At 44.5% G+C, this 21,234-nt stretch overlaps 3 protein-coding genes and 1 long non-coding RNA gene across 14 annotated transcripts in view; 2 read left to right on the top strand and 2 right to left on the bottom strand.

The window, feature by feature from the left end:
• Positions 1-611: 611 nt before the first annotated feature.
• KCTD6 (potassium channel tetramerization domain containing 6) lies at positions 612-8,553 on the bottom strand. Of its 4 annotated transcripts, none has more exons than XM_015641090.3 (3): positions 8,461-8,553; positions 3,217-3,325; positions 612-2,016 (listed from the first exon to the last, which is right to left on the bottom strand). In XM_015641090.3, the coding sequence occupies exons 2-3, from the start codon at positions 3,241-3,243 to the stop codon at positions 1,330-1,332; spliced, it is 714 nt and encodes a 237-aa protein (XP_015496576.1). In that variant the 5' UTR covers positions 3,244-3,325; positions 8,461-8,553; the 3' UTR covers positions 612-1,329. The 4 variants fall into 4 exon arrangements, with proteins under 4 accessions (XP_015496576.1, XP_033373361.1, XP_033373362.1 ...); XM_033517470.1 differs by lacking the exon at positions 8,461-8,553 and adding an exon at positions 6,791-8,176; XM_033517471.1 differs by lacking the exon at positions 8,461-8,553 and adding an exon at positions 6,284-6,784.
• A 337-nt stretch (positions 8,554-8,890) lies between these two features.
• PDHB (pyruvate dehydrogenase E1 subunit beta) lies at positions 8,891-12,921 on the top strand. The gene is made up of 9 exons (XM_015641086.2): positions 8,891-9,043; positions 9,157-9,264; positions 9,336-9,398; positions 9,482-9,517; positions 9,626-9,911; positions 10,588-10,698; positions 11,325-11,416; positions 11,697-11,838; positions 12,119-12,921. Exons 1-9 carry the CDS (start codon positions 8,906-8,908, stop codon positions 12,262-12,264), a joined length of 1,122 nt encoding a protein of 373 aa, XP_015496572.1. The 5' UTR covers positions 8,891-8,905; the 3' UTR covers positions 12,265-12,921.
• Positions 12,922-13,418: 497 nt separating this feature from the next.
• Positions 13,419-21,234, bottom strand: part of PXK (PX domain containing serine/threonine kinase like) — a 35,031-nt gene continuing 27,215 nt past the window's right edge. The window contains exons 17-19 of one of the 8 annotated variants that reach the window (XM_015641081.2): positions 21,063-21,125; positions 17,406-17,487; positions 14,370-14,481 (exon numbers count right to left, since the gene is read on the bottom strand). In XM_015641081.2, the coding sequence (XP_015496567.1) occupies positions 17,432-17,487; positions 21,063-21,125 (119 nt within the window). In that variant the 3' untranslated portion in view covers positions 14,370-14,481; positions 17,406-17,431. Of the gene's footprint in view, positions 14,482-15,588; positions 17,794-21,062; positions 21,126-21,234 lie in introns of those variants that run through there. The other 7 variants (XM_015641084.3, XM_015641076.3, XM_015641078.3 and 4 more) reach the window with 7 other exon arrangements.
• LOC117245047 lies at positions 14,479-16,283 on the top strand. The gene is made up of 2 exons (XR_004499202.1): positions 14,479-15,594; positions 16,130-16,283. It is a non-coding gene; the product is annotated as an uncharacterized LOC117245047 (long non-coding RNA).

Genomic DNA, 21,234 nt, shown 5'->3' with positions numbered 1-21,234 from the left:
CTTTAGAGCTAGATATGGGATGGAAAGCTCCCACCTACTTGGGACAAGAACTTCATGGGAGAACAGAATCCACTCCACAAAACAGGTACCAACTCCCTCACTCCCATGCAATCAAGTTAGAACATATCCAGAAATTCTATTAATAACTGTAACAAAGGAACCAGGATGAGTAGAAACGTCTTTATGAAACTGAGTAAAGCCACAGAATTTGACTTGAACATCACCAGAAAAAGCATTCTGTAGTTAAAATTATATACAAATTCACTACATGAAGTGCTGGCAAACCAGGCAACTCTATTAGCAGCTTGAAGTATTTGGGCTCTGTGTTCCCTCCATTCCTACCCCCTTAGCCAGTACAAATATTTGCCATCTTTCTATCAATCTAAAGCAGTTTTCAGAACACAAGCTATGTCTATATCCTTGAATCAACTGATTAACATAAAAAGGAACAAATTACATCATTAATGGAAGAAACCAGGGCCCTACCAGAACACCCAAACTACTCTGCAGCACAAAAAAACAGGATTTGGGTGGGAGGTTTTTTGTTTGGTTGGGTTTGGCTTTTTTAAGTATGAGAGCTCTAAAAGACAAAAAGAAAATACAAAACAGTATTCTGTATTTCACATTTTTATTAGCTTCTTCTGGCAGGCATTACACTTGGGAATAATATTGCACCAGGCATTAAAAATATGAATTCTACCACAGGGACATTTTGCATTTAGAATCCAATATAAATATGTGTAATCATATTTCCATGGCTACAGATAATATTTGGTTGCTTGATTTATATGCATAGAAAGAAACAGTTGTCATAACTGTAAGAAACTGTACTTATCAAGTACTTTTAAAGGGTGGGATTTGTTTTCCTAAAATATTACAATACTGTTTATTGATTTAGAAACTAAATTAGTCTACACAATAGCAGCTTCTCCCCAACTGCATTTTAAAATCTTTTTTGTTTCTTGCTCCCAGTGTCATAGCATTAGATGGATTAGAAACCATTTAAACAAGAGGTAATTTTAGCACTTTTGAGTCGAGTCAGAGAATTGTGTTAATGACACAAAATACCCTATTGTACTGATTCTTAGGACTCCCTCTTTCAAACAAAAAGGTGTCTTGACTTGAACAGGCACATGCACGGTTTTTTTTTCTGAACTGGACAATAGAACAGAGCTGCTAGAGAATGAAACTCCTCCAGTCCTCACTGATAAACAATAAATAGTCGTATAAAAAAAGCCCATATTGTTGCTTTAGTCAAAATCCAGACTCTCTTGGGTTTACTGTCCAATTAAGTTGCTAATCACTGAAGTGGCTCCTGTGGAGTCAGAATCAGTCATCTGTTTTCCGTGCCAGTCTACAGAAAGTCCAGTTATGCTCCACTGTGTTTTCATTGGCACGCTCGCTCATGTGATGGACTCTGGTGTTCCTGATCGTGAAGCCTTGCTTTGTGATGTACTCCATGAGATGCACTCGGAGCGACACTTCCTGGTGGTAATCACATGGCCCAAAGGTGAAGGACACCTGGCAGTCCCTGGTGTCCATCATGTGCTTATTCCACTTGGTGAAGTGGTTTGAAATGCCTTCCAATAGTGCATGGACTTTCGTCGTGATGGTGAGCTGCGTGATGATCACAGCCACCGGGTTGGAGTACTTGGAAAGTTTCCGGGTGCTGGACAGCTCCACCACCTCTTCAAAGGTATCCACAGGATACAGCGGCTTGGGGTCATTAAGACACTGAATTAAGGGTTCAATCTGATAGAAGTCCGCTTCCTTCCGGAGCAGGTCAAACTCCTTGAAGTCCAGTGGCAAAGTGAGCTCTGAGGTCCTTAAAAAGTTAAGAACATAACGGAAAAGTGGTCCATCTCTGTCAATAAAGTAATTGCCCTGAGAGTCCCTGGCAGTGGGGAAGTCTCCCCTGAACATGGCCCCGAGCATTGAGTCAGGATATCTCGTTAGAGTTGTGAGGGAGGTCGTATACATGTGTCCACCCACATTTAGCGTGACTGGATCAGTCATCTAGAAAGAGAGAAATTGCAGAGTTTATCAAGCCCCAACAAGAAGATTCGATCACCTCGCTGACACACACGGCAAATACTGCTGGAAAATGGGGGAATCACACTTCTCCCGCTGAACGCCCCTAAGGGCTGTTCAAACCTGAGCAAATCCAAGCCACCTAGCAACAAGGCACAGCTGGCAACTAGACAGGATGATACTTAGCATGCAGAATGCGCATTTCCAGAATGCTTTAGAAATCTTAACAACTGAGCTACTGTCACAGGAGCAAGTTTAGCATTTGGGCAGCAAGTTTTTTCCTATTCTACAGATGGGGAAATGAGAACAGAGAAATTTCCTGAAGAACAAGTTAGTCAGAATGAGGCCCAGCAACGTTCCTTACTTTCACAATCTCTCTCATTCTAGAACAAAACCAAAACCAAATAAAAAGGAAAGAAAAAAATCAGCCAAACAAATGTTAAGCCTCTTTTTATCCCTCAAAAGAGGAAGACAATGCAAGTTTAAACACAGGACCAAGAGCTCGCAATCAAAATAATCCATTGCTTTGGCTCAGAGGCTTCATTAAACAGGCAAGAGAAAGAAAGTACTTTCAGCTTTTAACTCTAAAAAGAAATATTTATTAACAAATTTGCATGCTGCACAGAAGTGGGGGGGGCAGAGCACAAACCAGTCTGCATCAGATTCCAGATAGCACATGAGGAAGCAAGAGAAAAAGGAACATAAATTCCATCTGGCCACCAAGTCTAACAACCAGGACTGCAGCCAGCCAGAGAAAAGAGACATATGCATGGCAGCAGAATGAGAAGGGGAGAAAAATAAGATGTGCCTGTCTAGTTAGATACAAGGTTTACATGGAAAAATACTTTTCTCGATAAATAAAATGACCAAGTCCTTAAAATGATAAGTAGAAATCACAAACTATTTTCAGCCTTTGTGTTAAGAAAACAGTAACAGTGAGCTCAAGGCATCAGTTCAGTCCTGGCTGATTGTCCCTAGGAAATGTGAACCCAGGCACCCCTCACAAGCTGCACAGGAGATGCAGCTCTCCAGGGAAGGTAAGCTGTTGTAAAGCTGTTTTAACAGGTATAGTTTTCCCTCTCTCATGACTGAAGCTCTGGATCTACAGAAGGCAGATCTGGAAGGATTCTTGCTGCAAGACCTTGGAAGCCCCAGATGTAGTGCACAGTGCACACTTGCACTCACCATATATCCCCAGTCTCCATTATCCATCTGTTCAAGTGCTTGAACTGTGGTATTCCAAGTTTAACAGAAGGCTGCTGAAAGGATACACAATTCCCCTCTTCTTATCTCTCTGCAGGAAAAAGCACACACAAACACAGAACAAAACATGGCAGACCATCAGTACCTACAAGAACACCAAGGGGAATGCTTTCCAATCAAAGGCAGGCTCTCTGCCAGGAAAGCATTCAGCTACAAAGTCACATTAGCAGGATAATCTGCAAATCCACTTTTCCCTCCTTCTCCCATCACATTACCCACAGGACTGTCTCTGGTGCACACATAAACACTCCACCAGTTGCCTAAACACCCCAGTTTTCTTGAATAACAAGCAATGTGCCTCTGAGGGTAATACATGTTTGTAAGCAACCTTTCACCTGGGAAACTGAGTACTTTAAAAGACAGATGTCGTTTTCCCCAATTAAAAAAGTTTATTTAACAACCTCTGAGGTCATACCATGTGATCCATTAATATTAGTCAACATTCCCATGCTCCAGTTTCAAACTGCACAGAAGAGTAAATCAAGCATGAAAGTCAATGAACACTAAGAAGAAAAAAACTCTCACTGAAGAATTAATAATTCAGTAGTGGAGAACAGCAACTGATAGCAAGGACATTAATCTACAGACAAAGAGTATGAATGGACTTCCCAGACACCTACTCTCAAAAGCAATCTCTGCAGGGACAAGACAGAGGACATCTAACATGTTGTCAACACACTCCAACAAAAGCAACTTGAGTAGAGATTGATGCTGTGACTTCCCAGAAGATGCTGAACTGTTGACTTGCATAACAAGGGGACTGTACGGCAAACCCACTGCTGGGTTGTGCAACTCGGGGAAGGGGGAAGTGAATGACCTCAGACACCAGCACTAATTTGCCAAAGGTGGCTGTCAACCATGGCAAGCGATGGAAGGACAGGAAAGCCAGTTGTCAGTAAACCTTTATCCCTACCCAGAGCCTGCCTCTCTGCTGGAATTGCTGAAAATTTAGGTCAGCCTGTTTTAAGTAGGGTAGAGCTTCTCAGCTTTGTTTATTTTTACATCTTAAAAGACCACACAGTTCCCAAGACTTCTGGTCCCATCCTCTTTAGTAATAAACTTCAACATACAGTCACCCAGCTAAAGGCAGCACAAAGATTTAGCCAAGCCAGAGCCCCACGTTCCAAAACGACTGAATGTTTACAGTTAATTCCCAACCAAAAAAGATAACTTGCCCTTCTCATTCCTAGGAAATAAGGTTGATTTCATTCACCACAGAACAAGGCAGCACATCCCATCTCTCTGTGCCCTGCTGCCCTGCCCAAATCCACAGCCTGGACAAAAGAGAGTCCAGCAGGTCAGGTCTTTGGGACCCAGGAGCACAAGCACAGCCCCAGCTGCATCTCAGGTAGATTAAAGAGTACAAAAAACAAAATCAATGTATGAAAATAGTGAGGTCAGACAACAGAAGACTAAGGAATACTAAGATACAGAACAAGTCATACCAGGATCCTATTTTTACAAATTAGAGACACAGTATGCCTCAAGAGAGTACATTAAAGCACATCCCCCAAGAGCAGATAAACCTGGAACACCAGCTCTTTTGCCAACCTCTGTAATTATTTTTTTCTAACTGCTGACAAATCAAGGAGTGAATTCTGTCAGGGTTTTGTTGTTTGTTTTGTTTTGGGGAGTTTTTGGGGGGTTTTTTGAATTGGGTTTTTTTTGGTTGGTTGGTTTTTTGGCTTTTTTTGGAATTGTCACTCAAGTACAGTTTGTAAACTTTTAGCAATGCCTTTTAAATTCCAGCACTTGAAGGTGTTATTCTGATCAAGTACAAGAAGAGGATAACATGCAGATGCATTAAAAGCATATGAGACTGGTACGGGTTTCTGATATTCACTTGAAAGTAAAATGATGCAGCCAGCCAGAAACCTCGCCAGCAATCATGACTGTAGTCTTAATAAAATTAACTCAAATTACACATCCAGAACATTTCAAAGACAGAGATGTCCATCAGTGTTATTTTAACTGGTGAATATGTTACTTTGGTCAGCATGTAAGTCCAGTACAGACGAATCAAGACTTCATGAGAGAAAGAAAGAGATGACACTGCAAGCCTGTGCAAGGGCATGATTTAATCCTTGATCACAGCACTCCTGTGTAACACCAGAGTGAATAATTTACCGGAGCAATTATCTGAAATAAACCTAGCCCTCAACAGAGAAGGGGCATGGAGAAATCTCTGTGACCTTTGTGTAAGGACCCAGAACTACAAGGCACAGACAGACCTCCCTGGCACACCAGTGCTGGAGCGAGATGTGCCACATGAAAGGATGATACTAGGAGGCCATCCTAAAATGCCCAAGTGTGATCCCAACTATTTGCTACTTCCCTCATCAGCCTGGGAGCTCTGAATTTCTAGACAACTTCACAGGTGAAAGTAGCTTAGTTTGGGTACAACCTGAGCTAGGTACAACCTGAGCTAAGGACTCGCCAACAACATCACAGCAAGGCTGAGAATAGATGCCCTTCATGACATGTGCCCTTTCAATGATGCTTTAAATCCTCCTGAATGGAACACAGTGATCATCAATGGGGGTGGGCAGACACTCCATCCATCCCCCAGCACTGGCAGCCTCAAGCCAGCTCTGTCCTTGTGCCACACACCAATGGACAGCATGCAGGGACAGGCTGGCCAACACAGCTACTCCTGTCCAGACAGCAAATTACAGACGACACACAGTCATATCCCAAGGCAGCCTATGTTTGATAACCACAAAAAATATTTAAAGTGAAATTCAGTCAGACAAATTGCTGACCCAGTTAAGCCAAATGGGATATCCCACTCTGGTGGAAGCAGAAGTGCATGGATGGTGTCAAACCACAGTCCTGCTGCCGTGACACTGCTCTGCGTGCAGGGAGAGGACACACAGCAGTGACACAGTCACTGGGGCTCCTGCCACAGCCCAGCACAGCCAGAACTGGAATGGGAAGCAAGAAAAGCACTCAAGTCATCACTTTATACTCAACACACCAAACTGGATACCTGCATTTATAAAACGCTCACTCTTATTTCATATGTTATGACTCAGAGGATTACAAGGCTGTTTATCAGCAACACTGCTGCAACAGGTAGTGCCACTAACTCCAACAGGGCTTCTCCCAGAGCAGAGCTGCAAACCAGTTTGCAAGCTGAAATTAAAAGAAAGCATTTAAGAGTCAGATGAACGTCTGTATCTGTGAAAACACACACACAGGCTCGGGCCAGACCAGGGGATGCCAGCAGCACTACCAGGCATTTGCACTGCTGGGACTACAGGCTACCACCACTCCTGAAGAGACCCCTGCCACGGTGTAACACACAGTTACACAAAGGAGGAGCAGAAATGCACCCAGCCATTGTAAGACAAGAGGCACAGACCACCTGATTTGCTCTGAACGTTCTTCATCTGGCTTTTCAAATAAAAGAATTAAAGTATTTACTTGGCAATAGTCTTTCATGGGCAGCTTGGTATCAATAGTACAGCATGGGATATTTAACCTCAAAAATTACCTTTGATTCCTACGTCAATAGAGAGATGGAAGGAATTCTAGCAGCAGCAACTTAAAAATGAAAAAGAGCAAGGTAAGACTCTGACATATACTTGGCATTTCAGCTACTCACCCCCTTTGCAAGTTCCCTGGCTCTCACACTTAGATCTCACAAGATGAGAAGAAACTCCATCCCCCAGCACAGTTATGCTGTACAGGGACAACCTCTCTCTTTCCCAGCCAGTCAGAACATTTGAAAGGCAAGTTCCTACTCTAACTTATTGGTGACTCACCTGAACTGACAAACACTGAGCAGCACCAGTGCTGACTGTTCTCCACCAAACTACAGTGCACTGATGGTCCCTGAGTTCCAGCCCTGTGCCACTATAACTAGGGGAGTGAGGAGGAGGAGAAACATTCTCAAAACAACCAGTTACCAAATCTTCTGTCAATTCAGCAGATCAGCTTCACTAAAGAAAGCACCTACCATTTTCAACACATGTCATATTTATCATGACTAATGTAGTTTATCAGAAGTTAACTTAGTTGTTGCTTTTCTTGAGTTGTTTTTTGCTAATAGTCTTTACATCAAGCAGGACAGAAAGACACATTTTCATTCCTTTGTGTTTAATTGCTTCACTATAAATTCTGAACTCCTAAAGTTTCCATCCCTCCCCCAAGGAGTTCTATCACATCCTATTTTAAGTCCCAATTCCAAATCTTTATTTCAATTGCTTCTTGTTGGAACAGCCCATATCTCAGTACGACTTTGCCCCTCCTATGACAGACCCAAAGAAGGACTCTAATATCCAGCTTAGTACCACTGAAGCAACCCAGGGCACTTAGGCTTCTATGACCTGTGATAATAATTGGGGTTTATCCATGTACTTTGGTTCTGTGATATTAACCAGTCTTTTTCCAACGAGGAAATGCATCTCTGAACGGTTCTGGCGGTGGGCAAGTGTCAGAGACACCGAGCCTCCCTGCGCACACTGATGGGGCTTAGCACACACGGACCAAGGAGTGACAGCAACATGGGATAGAAATCCCCCCTGAAAGTGGGGTCCAGGGCTTCAGCAGGAGCCGGGAAGTGCCCGTTTCCATCCCAGAGAAATCCAACGAGATTTCGTGGTAAAAGAACTAGATCGTGGTAAAAGAACTCTCCCCCGGACCACAGTGATTCAGCAAAGATGCTGGGAATGAAGTCGTTTTGCCTCTCTCCCCGCAAGTGACCCAAGAGTCCACGGCATCACCCCCACCCCAAAACAGAGTCTAACAGAGTCTCAGCTCTGCCTCCTCTCCCCGTGGGGCAGCAGAACGGGCTCCTCTCCGTGCCCGGAGCAAATCCCACGAGTCCCAGACCCTGCCTGCCACAAATCACCGCCGGGCACCGCGGCTCCCACCTGGGCATCCCCACCGCGCCCTCCCCGCGCCAGACCGGGACCAGGACCCCGGTAACACCTGTCCCTTCCCCGCCCGAACTCGGCGCCTCCGCTCGCTGTGCCCGGCCCAGAACGGCCCCGGGTGCCCGGCCCGGCACCTGCCCCGCTCCGCGCCCGTCCCGCCGTGACGCGCTCCCCTCCGCGGCTGCGGCCCCCGCCCCGCACGGCGCCCCCGAGCCGGGGCAGCCCCGGGGGCTCGGCCCCGCGCCCCCCGCCTGGCCCCGCGCCCCCCGCCTGGCCCGGCACTCACGGGCGCAGCTCTCGGCGCTGAGGCGGAGCCCGGCAGCAGCAGCGGCGGCGGGGACCGTGCCCGAGCCCGGAGCGGAGCCGGCGGCGCGGGCGGGGACGGCGCGGGGGAGTGTCCTGGCGAGCCCCGCCCCGGCCGTCGGGGACGGGGCGGAGCGGACGGGCGCGGCAGGGACGCGCGTTCCTGTCGCTCTCGGGACCGCCCGGCGGTGCCGGCCCGTCCCGGCGGGCGCGTCCCCGCGGGGCTGCGCGGGCCCGGCCGGGGCAGCGGGCGGGACGCTCGGGCGCGCGCCACGCGCGGCCCCGCGGGGGTGCCCGCACGGCTCCGGTGCCGGAAGTGGCGCGATAAGGCCGCGCGCTTCTCGCCACCACTCGCGCGCCGCGGACGCTCTCGCGAGAGCGGGGAAGGCGGGGCCAGGCGGCCGCAGGGCGGAGAGGACACGGGCAAGATGGCGGCGGCTGCGGCGGCTCTGCGGCACCTGGCGCTGGGCGCCCGCCTCGCCCCGCACGGCCGCAACGCCGGGGCCCCGCTCCAGCGACTCCAGCAGCGCAGGGGCTTCCGCCTCTCCGCGCCCGCAGCCATACAGGTAGCGGGGAGGGTCCGGCCCCGGGGCGGGCGGGCGGTGAGGTGACCGGTCTGAGGTGACTCCCGGCGTGTGGGAGCGCGCCCCCGCCCAGCCCGCCTGCCGCTGTCTCGCAGGTGACGGTGCGGGACGCGCTGAACCAGGCGCTGGATGAGGAGCTGGAGAGGGACGAGCGCGTCTTCCTGCTGGGCGAGGAGGTGGCACAGTACGATGGTGCCTACAAGGTATGTGGGAGACGTTAGCGGCCCGGGAAAAGGCTTCAGGCGGGCCCTGACTCGTTTCTCCTGCCCTGCAGATCTCCAGAGGTCTCTGGAAGAAGTACGGGGACAAAAGGGTTATTGACACCCCGATATCCGAGGTAAGGTTGCCCTGTCTCCAACCCTGGTGATCCCTCCATCGGCTGCTCCCTGATCCTTATCCCTTGGTTTCCTTGTCTTTCAGATGGGCTTTGCAGGAATCGCTGTCGGTGCTGCTATGGTTTGTACATTTTCATTCCTCTTCTGGTTTTTAAAATTAAACTATTTTTATGTAAAAAAACATGTTTCGTATTTTTATATAAAGAATCTCTTTTGATACATTTAACAGGCAGGGTTGAGACCAGTGTGTGAATTCATGACATTCAACTTCTCCATGCAAGCAATCGATCAGGTTATCAACTCTGCTGCCAAGACCTGTTACATGTCTGCAGGATCCATCGCTGTTCCCATCGTCTTCCGAGGCCCCAACGGAGCATCAGCCGGTGTCGCTGCCCAGCACTCCCAGTGCTTTGCAGCCTGGTATGGGCACTGCCCCGGCCTCAAAGTCGTCAGTCCTTGGAGCTCAGAAGATGCCAAAGGACTGCTGAAAGCAGCAATCCGGGATGATAATCCAGGTGAGCACAAGCAGGTCATAAATACCTGGCACTTGATCCTGAGGAATGTCTTGTTTTCCCCACAAAAACAAAGACTGGTTAAACCCTAAAGCACTCAAAGTTGATTTACTGCAGTTTTAGGGAACGTAAAAAGACACAGACTCATGCTTTCACTAACAGTAGATTTATTTTGACTGACTTTCTGCTGCTGCTAGGTGTTAGTTTGGTATCAGTCAGGAAACCTGGAAGCATTTATAAGTCTGTCATAAAGGGATTAAAAAGGGTGAAGATGAGTTAGGAGGAGTTCCCGCATATATAGCGCCTATGTAACTCAATTTTACAGATCATGAAATTCAAATTATAAATTCAAAATACCCTTATTCAAGAGTAGGGCAACCTTTATTTTCCACAAAGAGTAATTAAAAATATGAAACCTTTCTAAAACTAGTGATTGTACTGTTATGTACTGAAAGTAAAATACCTGACCTCATTTCAGAGTAGTTGGAGAAGTTTTTTAAATAATTCATTATTGAAGTAAAGACTTAGATTTGCTTTTTTTAAAATTCCTTCTGCAGACATAGTCCTCACTGCCTTGCTGCCTGGATGGGTTTACTGTCTTGAGCTGCAGGACCATTAATGGTCAGTGCTGGCCTGTGCCTGCAGATGTCCATGCTAATCCAAGTATGTTTCCTTGTAGTTGTGATGCTGGAAAGTGAATTACTGTATGGTGTTCCCTTTGAAATGTCTGAACAGGCACAGTCAAAGGAATTTGTTATTCCCATTGGAAAAGCTAAAATAGAAAGGCAAGGTAAGCTGAGAATGCATTTGCTTCCTTTTTAATTCACATGCTTGGAGACTTTTCTTAACCTCTCCGTTATTCAGGGTACTGCTGTCATGGGGCACAGAAAGGTATTTCAGATGTTAAGTGTTCAAATGCTTCTTTATTCAGTAGTGTGGTTTCATGTTCTGTTGCCCTTACAAGGAAATATCATCTGCTTGTCCATATCTCAGTTTAAATGATAACCCTTCTAAATCCTTCTAAAAGATTCCATAAAGGATTTGTTCTGTAGTATTGAGATTGGCTGACACCATGTTTTCCTCACCTAAGTATGTAATTTTGGTCAAAAATGCAAAAAGAGATCACTGTGGTGTTTCAGCCCACTTGTTCATAATTTACCTCTGAATTATATGGATGTTTGAATAGGATAATCTGAAAACTACATGAAATACCTCTTCAGTTCCCTGAATTCAAGGGTAAAATTTATGTCTTAACGTGGTTCTTCCTCTCTTCATACTGTGTCTGGGCTCAGTACTTCAAAAACATAAGAACCCTAAATTTGCAAGTGAATCCTAATGCTAGCTTGAAAGGAGCCTGAGGTCTAGAAAAGAGCTTTAAATCTCAAGAGCTTCTTCCAACACTTGTTTCTGTTCTAGGAACTCATGTTACATTAGTTGCACACTCAAGACCTGTTGGCCATTGTGTGGAAGCAGCTGCTGTGCTTTCTAAAGAAGGTGTAGAGTGTGAGGTGAGTGGGGTTTAGGTTATTTTTCTCTTTCCATGATGTGGGGGGGAAAAAGTAGCATCTTCTTGCTCACGTTCTGTAAAACTTCAGTGTATTAACTACAGGGGTCTTAATACTTTCAAGTGCCTTAAGAGCATGTGCCATTCATGTTTCTGAGTTAGAAATTTTATTAAGTTTTGTTTCTGGAGTCAGAACAGCTGAAAGTGCTGAAGGGCCCTGTACCCAAATAGTGTTGTTTGACAGGCTCAGATCACACCAAGGCTCACACTCCCTTTGCCCCCAGGTTATAAACCTGCGAACCATTCGACCGATGGACATCGAAACAGTGGAAGCCAGCGTGGTCAAGACAAACCATCTGGTAACTGTAGAAGGAGGTTGGCCTCAGTTTGGAGTAGGAGCTGAAATCTGTGCCAGGATCATGGAAGGTACTGAGTTTCACAGTACACTGATCTCATTCCCTACTCTAAATCCTGACTATTCTTGATGAAGCCAGGCAAAGGCAGTTAGAGGTTACATCACATGAGCTGGAGCTGTCTTGCTCTAGAGATTTTCACAGGGTGGATTAACAAACCCCAGAGTGCATGAACACAAACAAGCCAGAACACCACTCTCTGGAATATTAGAGCTACAGGAATAAAATAGTTTAGAAATTGAATCAAGACAAAACCGTAGTACTTGGCAACCTGACGCTGTCTTCTGTTTCAGGACCTGCCTTTAACTACTTGGATGCTCCAGCTGTGCGTGTCACCGGTGCCGATGTCCCCATGCCTTATGCAAAAATCTTAGAGGATAATAGCATACCTCAAGTGAAGGATATAGTATTTGCAGTGAAAAAAGCTTTGAATATGTAAGTTGTAAATACATGTTTTAAAATCCTACTTTACAAGGCATTCTTGGTGTTGCGCACGTTGTATGCATCATTTCTGTTGTATAAGCTCCATGATCTTTTGTACAATGGGGAAAGTATAGTGACCTCCCAAAATATTTATATGGGGTTACCCCCCCACCCCAAGCCACACTTCCTATATGCAACAATGTGGTAATGCTTGTTTGTTCAACAGTACAGCTGGGTTAGTGCTACTGTTTGTGGAGAAACCCTGTTCTAAATCAGAGTGAGGAAAAAAATCCTCTGGTTATGCTTGGCTTGTAAGTACCAGAGGAGCTGTGCTGAACTTGCTGTAGCAGTGATTGAGTGCAGAGCTGCAAAGAGCAAGAGCAGGCCCTGAATGCTGTACAGCGGCAGGAGCCTGTGGTTGCAGGGCTTATCAAAGAGGAATGATGTGGCTGATCATGTGAAGCCCAGCCTGTGAGTGCAGCAGTTCAGTGCAGCTCTGAGCAGAGGCTGTGGCAGCCCACAGGCTGGGTTAAGAGATGATGGCTGTGTCTGGTTTGAAGAGCACTCTGCACATGCAGAAAGGCTTCTGTACAAGAGCTCAAATAAAGATCCTGAACCTTTCCAGTATGTGATGGGAAACAATACCTAATTTTTCTTTAGCTGCCACATAACAGTGATTAAAAAAAAAAAAAAAGTTCCCAGCTGCTTTGCTTTTACTGTTCAAGTTTTTTTGTGGTTTCTTTTTTTTTTTTTAATTCCCCACCTGGGCTGACAACAGCACACTCTTACTATAGTTTACAGTGCAAAATGAGTTAGTTTATTCAGCTGCACTGAGCCTAAGCAGCAGTTGTGTGGATTGTGTGTGAGGAGCTGGGACACATTCAGACCTTTTGGAGATCACTGCATCCCAGGGAGCTCTGCAAGGCTTCCCTCAGCAGCTTCTGGTACAGAGGGAGAGCTGCCTTGGGAGCCTGTGCTGCAGGGTCTGCTCTGCACCTCAGGTAGACAGGGAGAGGAGGTCCTTCTGTAAGCAGACAGAATAGCTTGGGTCCTGTTTCTGAAGAGTCAGGAATACTTCCCAGGGTATTTCCTTTAGAAGTGCTGTTCAGTTCTTGGAAAGTCTAGGTTGGAGGTTGAATCCCACCTGGACATACCCACCACATGCTGCTGTAGGAATTCCATTAACATTTTAATAAAAATGACTGAATATCACAGGTTACATGAAACTTTGTACAGACATTCTCTGCATAGTAACAAACACTGATGTACTTGAATTTTAAAAAATGGATTATCTATAATCCTTTAAAGTGCAATTTGTTTAAGTTTTTAAATCAAAGAGGATCTTTCAATAAAGTTTAAATGGTAGAATTAACTTGAAGTAACTTTTCATTTAATTCAATCAACAGTAACATCCCAGTGCTCTATAACCTCCCATTTCAACTGCTTCCTCATTTAAAAACACTTTCCCCTAGAGCTGCAAGTAGGATGTCCATTTAAACAAGCTTAATGAGTCAGCATTTTAACTCCACCAGCCAACGTGGGAGTAAGATTTAATTCTCCAGCTCCCTCACCTGTGCAGTATGCTTTAAGGGTTGGATTGTGTAAAACAAAGTTGTTGACTCCACACAGCAAGAATTAAGATGAGTTACAAGTGCATGAAAAGAGCTGAAAAACTGAGCAGACTAAAACTACATTCCTGTAATTTGACAAAACGGGGTGGAATGGAGCTAGGAAAAATGCATTAATTCATCATCATCATGGTCATTCCTATTTTCAGGGCTTTTTTATTCAGCTGTATAGAAGTTGCTGTACCTCTGAAACTGTAGCTAGAGAACACAGTTCTTGCAGCCAAGTAAAGACCGGAGTACTTATCCCAGCACGGCAGAGCAACTCGGGCAGGGCAGTGCTGCTACTCAGGAAAGCTGAAACCGGGGAGAACGGAGCTGCAGCTGCTCTGTGCTGGTGGGTCACTTGCTGGTCAGGAGGGTCAGCACAGGAGGGGGAGAGGGAATTGAATCCTGGAGTGACCAGTGGCCTCAGCTGATCCTGGGAGCACTGTAGTCGCACGTCTGTGTTTTCTTCAGAGTTCCTTTCTGAAAGTTCTGAATGGAGCTGAGCAAGGCTCCTCGGCTTGCGCTGACGTCGGGCAGCGCCGTCGGCACCTCTGTGCTCAGGGGAGGAGCTGCTGGTGGCAGGGGTGGCGGGGGCGGTGCTGGGGGTATGGACGATGCTCCTGAGAAGTTGGGGAGAGAAGATGGAGTTTGATTATGCCAGGGATGTCCTGCCACAGAGGCCTGCGGCTGCTTGGCTGGACCTGGTCAGTCCTGCATTAGTCCCATCATCCCTTGAATGAGTGTGAAGAACAGAACAGATGGAAAATGCCAAAGTGACCAAATCCCTCTATCTGCAGGTGAGTCATGTCATCTGAGATACCTCTGAAGTGAAGCTGGAAGGGCCTCAGGACTCAGATGCAAAACATGACTCATGTGATCTTGCACCAAGGAAAATAGAGATCACTTAACGGGACTTCCCAGATTCAGCTTCTGTTTGTCCCTAGTGAGGCAGTTTGCTCTTTGGGACATGAACAGTAACAAAGACTGGAAGTGAATTTTACTACCTGTTCTTACTTACATAAATCACTTTACATTCCTATGAATGAAGGACCACATCACTGTAGTATCTGTGAGGACCATTTTGCTTGGTCAGATTATACTTCATTTTTAAAGTACTAACTGCAGATAGAGTTTTCTGGAAGTGTTTTGCACTTCCAAAGTTCTGTTTGACTTTCTCCAAATACCTTGTAACAAAGGTTTTGACAGACAGAATGAATTACAACACTGTCACACACACCTCCAGCCTCTGCCTCTCCTGTTCTCACCAGCCACCTCTGTGGTCTGTCCCTTGCTCTCTACTCCAGCCACATCCACTTTCTGCTTCTCCAACCCCAGCCTCCACATCTGACTCCCTGGGAAGCCAGAGCCCACAGTGGAACATGCAGCTGGTCCAGCGGTGTGGGCCTGCATGGAGCTGTTTTCCTGGCAGCTCAGATCCAGTCAAGTGGCCTCATCTGCCCCAGGCACTCCTCCACACACCGTGATCTTGGGCAGCTCTGCTGCTGCACATTGCACCATCATAGCCACACAAGTCCAATAATAATGGGCCTATCTTGTCTTATACTCTGGAAGGAGTATGGGCATAATGTCTGCAATAAATATCCTGCAACTACTCATCAGTGGATTTCAACTCTATCATCTAGATCATGAGTTATGCCATATGAAGACTGAAGAGACAAATAGCACATACTAACACTTGATTCTATCTCTGACCTACAAAGAGGAATATGCTGGTAAGTGACAAAAACTGTGATACTGGGCAAGGTAAAACAACATTAAGGCAACCGAGAGACCGTTGTTCCTGCAGTAGAACTGCTTGCTAGAAGTGAGCAAATATCAAGCAATATCTCAGACTCAAAAAGGATTTGATGAAAGATAAAGCTCAGTTACAGAAAAAAAGCAGGAAAAAGTTCTCTGTGCTCCATTTATCTCTCAATTCCTCATTAACAGTTGTTTTTAGACTAAGTAACAGTAAAAACAGAACCGCTGTTTTTAAAACAAGAGTTATACTAGATGAAAGACATAATTTAAAACTCCCTCTTTTCCTATCTGTACCAGTCTTCGAAAAAAGACTTTTCCCATATGAGAGCAAGCTCAAAATGCAGAGTATTCACATAAAGCATCCAATTTTGCCAGTGTACATTAATATGTGCTGTGACTGTAGCACTTCCAGCTCTTCAGGAGAAATTCTCATTGTCATGTAAGCCTTCTATGAAAACAAAGCATTGAAATACATATTGAGCTCATCTTCACTTTCTTCCCTAACAGAAGAGACAGATACTCAAGTCCCAATAGAAATACCAGAGATCAACTGAAACAATTTAACCTGCCTGTTGCTTGTGGATCAACTGCTTTCTAAGTAACCAAAACTTTATACAATGGCAGCAAAAACTGAAATAAATTGCTTACTGGGACCTTCTTACTTAATGAAATGTGATTTTTACACTTGCCAAAGATGTACATCAGTTTACTATTAGAAACACTCAAAAGACATTCGCAACATTAGAGTCCTGTTTCTCTTGTGGATGGACTGTCAGGAAAGAAAACTTTGGCACTTGGCCAAAGGAAGAACAAGACTAAGAGCAGTCCAAGTACGCATTCAGTGGTTGAAGTGGTCAGAACAGGACCCTGCAGGACTGGTGCACCAACCTACCCCCAAACAGATCACATAAATTGCTGTAAAAGCACCAAGGGCAGCTGATCACAAAAGAAATGGCTTCAAAGAGATTGAAGAACTGCAGAGAACAAAGATGAGATTTTTGTCTGGAATTGCAAGGTGAAGCTGAAAGAGACTATGCAAGTAGTTGTACAAGATGAATGACCACAAAAGCAGTGGCCAGGGAATACAAATACAATGGTAACAACACGTGGTGAAAGAAGGCACACGTTTGACACACAGAGGGCAAAAAAGACACAAAATGCTTGGATCACTTAAGTGTTAGTAGGCCAAGATTCCACATGTTATCTTCAAATTTTGGTCTTTTACAAGAGTAGAAAAGACAGGGAAGTAGGGGCAGAGATCACCTTTCTTCCTGGAAGATTGTTAAATTCCTCAGGACTCACTATTCTTGAAATTGAGCTGCTGACAACATCATTTACTTAAACTCCTGGGAAACTGGTAACAACAAATTACAGCCTTACACCTGAGCTCCACCTTAAGACATAAATACACACAGGGTTCAGAATGGTATCTGACTAGCTATAAGCATGACATATTGAACCTGTTAATTAAGAGCATAATTCAAAAATCTTTATATCTATTCCCTTCAGTTAGGCAATCAACACCAAGCTGTCCTTCCCTTCTTGACATGAGTGGTGCAAAAGAAATCTCAATTCACACACATGCAGTCATAAACATTTACATCTACAGATGAAAATGTTCTGCCCTATAGTGAAATATTTTCCTGTATTTACTAGAAAAAACATTTGAGACAAGTGCTTGGCTATCACTAGGCCCTTCCAATACATATGCTGAAGGACTTTGCCTCCAAATACACATTCATTCATGCAGTTGTAAGAATAAAACACTCAAACAAGAACTTACCAAGGGTTTTTACAGGGACATTTTTGTTAAAAGAGTGTGTTAAAAGGAATAGGAAGTAAATCAGATGCTGTAAACTTGATGCCTGAATTGAAACAAAAACTTAATTATGAATTTAAAGTGACAGCAATTGTGCAAACAGCATTAAAAACTTGGCTGAGAATGGGATGTGAACAAAGAAAATAATTTTAGCGATAGTTTTTAAAGATGCTGTATTTCATTAAAATAATCTGTAAGAACATTCAGATTTTTTTTTCTTCTATTCCCTCCCAATACTAAGAAACTTCAAGATTTGCATCCAACTTCCCCATTCAGAAACAGAGCATCTTTAAAGAGATAAATCAGCATTAGCTTACTTTTCCGAAAATTCACGTTCAAAATGATGCATGCTCTATTGAAGACAGCAGAGAAAGAGAGAGGACACAAATTAATCATCCAGTTCTCGTGTCAAAGTAAGAAAAACAGATACTGTTAGCTGAAAAGTTAGTACAGAAGTCAATACATTCTTACTCACTGACAAATATGAGAGCAGATTGACTATTTCATATTATGTTTACAATGCTTCACTCAATTCTGAAAAATGAACCACAGTTTTCCATGCTCTAAGCATTATTATACTTGATCAACAAATACAACATACATGCTTTCAGTTGCACATGCCATAATTCAGGCTTTACAGGATTTAAGTGCATTTAGAGAGATTTAGCAAGAAATCTGCAGGAAGATTAGCCAAAGAAGACGAAATCCATTCAGTTCAAGAAACACTTCCTGCTGTATTAACAGCTGTATTCACATTTATGGGTCAGAGACACTCAGGAAAAGCACTTCCTAAAGCATTCCAACTGTTTTACAGGAAGGTGAGGGGCAGGAAAGATGCACCATATGGGTGTCAATGAAACATATGTCATACTAAAGGATTCAGAACAACTGGCACAGAAAAGGATTGTTAAGCACAATTCTTTCACTATTCTTGCAGGGAAGTCCAGAGAAGCAAAAGTGGCACCCTCCAAATTTTACTCTCTTGAAAAAGGTCGTCTTGTATCTTTTGGGCTTATTTGATTTAGAAAAAAATCAGTGAATTTTTAAATACCACATACCACACTGTTCTGCATCCCTTCTGATCCTAGCCACTGCTCAGAGCCACAAAGAAAATGAACAGACTTTCACAGCAGAAGCAAAGAATTGTGGGGGAATAAAAGAACCACACTGGGAGAATGTCAAAAACACGGGATGTTACATTAGAGTCACTTGCATGATCTAACAATGTATTTCAAATACCTCATTTAGCCAAGTACCTGCAACACCAACAGCCCCAAACATTCTCACCAATGAGAACAGCCCATGAAAGCCAATGTCTCCAGAAGGCACCTCTCCCCTCTGAGCAGACCATGCTCTCAGTCCTACAGCTGCAGCTGCCATAAGACAGCGGAAGCCAACCATCCTTTTATTCCTTGGTCTGTTTTCCACTGACTCTCCCAAGCACTCTGCTGCAAGCCAAGCCTCACAAGGCTGTTGTTCAGAGACAAAGCACCTCTGAAAGCATGAGAAACCCCCTGAATAAGGTTCCTTCCCCAAGGTATGTCAGCCTGGAGCCCATTCCCATTTGGTCAGTGTCTCACTCTTCACACACCTACAGTCTATATATGACTATATGTATTACTATGTATATTACAGGACAGGATGAGAGCAAAAGCTTCTCTTGAGGGCACTTTTCCTCATCAGCCTTAGTTTTGCTGTGGTATTGTATCAGCAGGATGCTTTGAGGTGCCCCAGTTCTAACACAGCCGTACCAAACCAGGCAGACAGACTGAAAGCCTCAGTGCCTTTTTGAGAATCCTCTCGCCACACAGCCACCCATAAGCAATTTTGGTATAGAGGTAAATATCCTTAGTAAGTACAAGGAAATCAGAAGAGAGAAATGCAAGCTTGTCACAAATGCATCACTTGTCACAAATGAAGTCCTACCATGGGACCACTGTGTCTCTCCTCAAGGCAGTAACAGCATACTTGCTTAGAACACCTAAAGCAACAACACTGCAGGTGGAAAAAAAAATCTAGTTTTCCGTCAGAATTAATATCTGAATTTTCTTCTACGAATTCTACTGACAAAAGCATTCCTGAAAATGTGACACTTGGCTTTGCACCTCATAAACAGCATCCAAGCCATCAGCTCACTAACACACTCCCCAGCAGGACAGGTAGGGCCACAAGCACCATGTCAGACAGGGCTGATCCCCACAAGTCATCAGGAGCACACTGGCACATGACCAACAAACACACTGTGACAATATGACTGAGACAAGTTTTGAGCAAAAACCTGAGCTGTTTTGATCCAAATCTACACATAAACCAGCATCCTTCAAACTTGAAAAAGCTTTCAACCAAGCTCCAACAAGTCCAAGTCAGAACATAACTAAACAGCAGTTTTATTGGGGAAAGAAATGCTTTCTAAACATCTGTCCATTTTGGAGGCATATTTCAGCTACTTCCTTATTAAAGCCCACAGAACTGGCAGTAAATTCTCCAAATCACAGTCAGTGCACCCAGAGAAGAGCATTGTTACTGTGCAACACAGTAACAGTCATTATCTTGCTTAGGCTAACTGGGAGGAGTTAGTTCCTATAATACACACTTCTCATGCCCTCAACTTGAAGGAGAAATTACTAATTTGAATTTCAGCATGACTGATTTGAATTACATCACACAGACTGCAGTGTCCTTTGAAAGACTATCCACAGCAAAGACAAATTTGATTGCATTGCTTTGCTTAATGAGTTGTGCTGTGTAGAAAATTCCTGGGACTAGAAATCATATGGCAAGTCACTGTAAAAAACAGCAATGCCATGGGCTGCTTCCCCTCCAGAAATGTGTTCTGTTTACATCTTTTGTTATTAATATTTGCCAGGGCTCTTCTTCCAGTCTTTCAGACTGAAGCACATTCACTACTGCTCAATATTCAGATTTTTAATTAAACATTCAGAGCATTTCTATTGCCCACTCAAGCAGATTCTTCACCACTTCCCATCCCTGTCTTAAACATTTAGCAAAACTCTCTGCACAGCCACCCAGCAAACCGAAAATGGCCAAAAATAATAAAGATACTATTTTTAACCCAAATCAATCTTGTTTCTAGACTTGTTTCTACCAACTCTACTGGATTATCAATGGGCTGTAGCAGAACTGGGGAGATTTATGAAGCTTAAGCCACCAAATTTGTCACACCCAAAATTCCTGAAAACACATCACAGCAGTACAGAAATAAAATGAACAAAGAAACAAAGGATGAACAAGCAATATTTCAGAGTCAACAGACCAGTAACACCAGCATACTGCAACATGAGGCTGAGAAAATGCCTGGGAAGTAGCAGTGTGGGTAGACCTGGAGTAATACAGACTTGGAAGCAAGCACATACACCCTGGGTAAATCTTATCAGGAATATCTCAAGAAAGTTCATAGTTACAAAAAGGTTCTCTATGACCCTCAAAAGGGAGCAGATGCCCACACCCAGGCTGCCACAAGGTAACTGTCATCTCGGTCTTCCATCCTTGAATACCATCATCCCTTAATCATCCTTGGGAATAACACCACCACTGAGGGGAAGAGAGGAATAAAAAAAACAACATAAAAAAGATAAATGCTGTAATGATTCTTGAACATACCTGCTGTGGAGGGCGGAGTGGGAGATGACGGAGATGTTAAAGGGGAACTTGCCCCAGAGCCTGCTAAATAAAACAACAGTCAAGTAACTACAGCTGTGACATGGCAATTCAACACTGACAAGACAGATTGCTGGAAGCAGGCCAACTTTATTAACTGAACATCCAATCCTGC

The sequence above is a fragment of the Parus major genome, chromosome 12, assembly GCF_001522545.3.
Source record: "Parus major isolate Abel chromosome 12, Parus_major1.1, whole genome shotgun sequence".
NCBI classification, from domain to species: Eukaryota; Metazoa; Chordata; class Aves; order Passeriformes; family Paridae; genus Parus; species Parus major.
The sequence above is the reverse complement of the archived record's forward strand: the minus strand, read 5'-3'. Positions and strand labels throughout refer to the sequence as shown.

Coding starts and splice junctions, on each gene's coding strand:
- KCTD6 (XM_015641090.3), bottom strand. CDS start 3,243: ATGGATAATGGAGACTGGGGATATATG. Junction 2,017..3,216: donor ATGGAGACTGGGGATATATG/GTGAGTGCAAGT, acceptor CTCTCTTTCTAG/ATGACTGATCCAGTCACGCT.
- PDHB (XM_015641086.2), top strand. CDS start 8,906: ATGGCGGCGGCTGCGGCGGCTCTGCGGCACCTGGCGCTGGGCGCCCGC. Junction 9,399..9,481: donor TTGACACCCCGATATCCGAG/GTAAGGTTGCCC, acceptor CTTGTCTTTCAG/ATGGGCTTTGCAGGAATCGC. Junction 9,518..9,625: donor TCGCTGTCGGTGCTGCTATG/GTTTGTACATTT, acceptor TACATTTAACAG/GCAGGGTTGAGACCAGTGTG.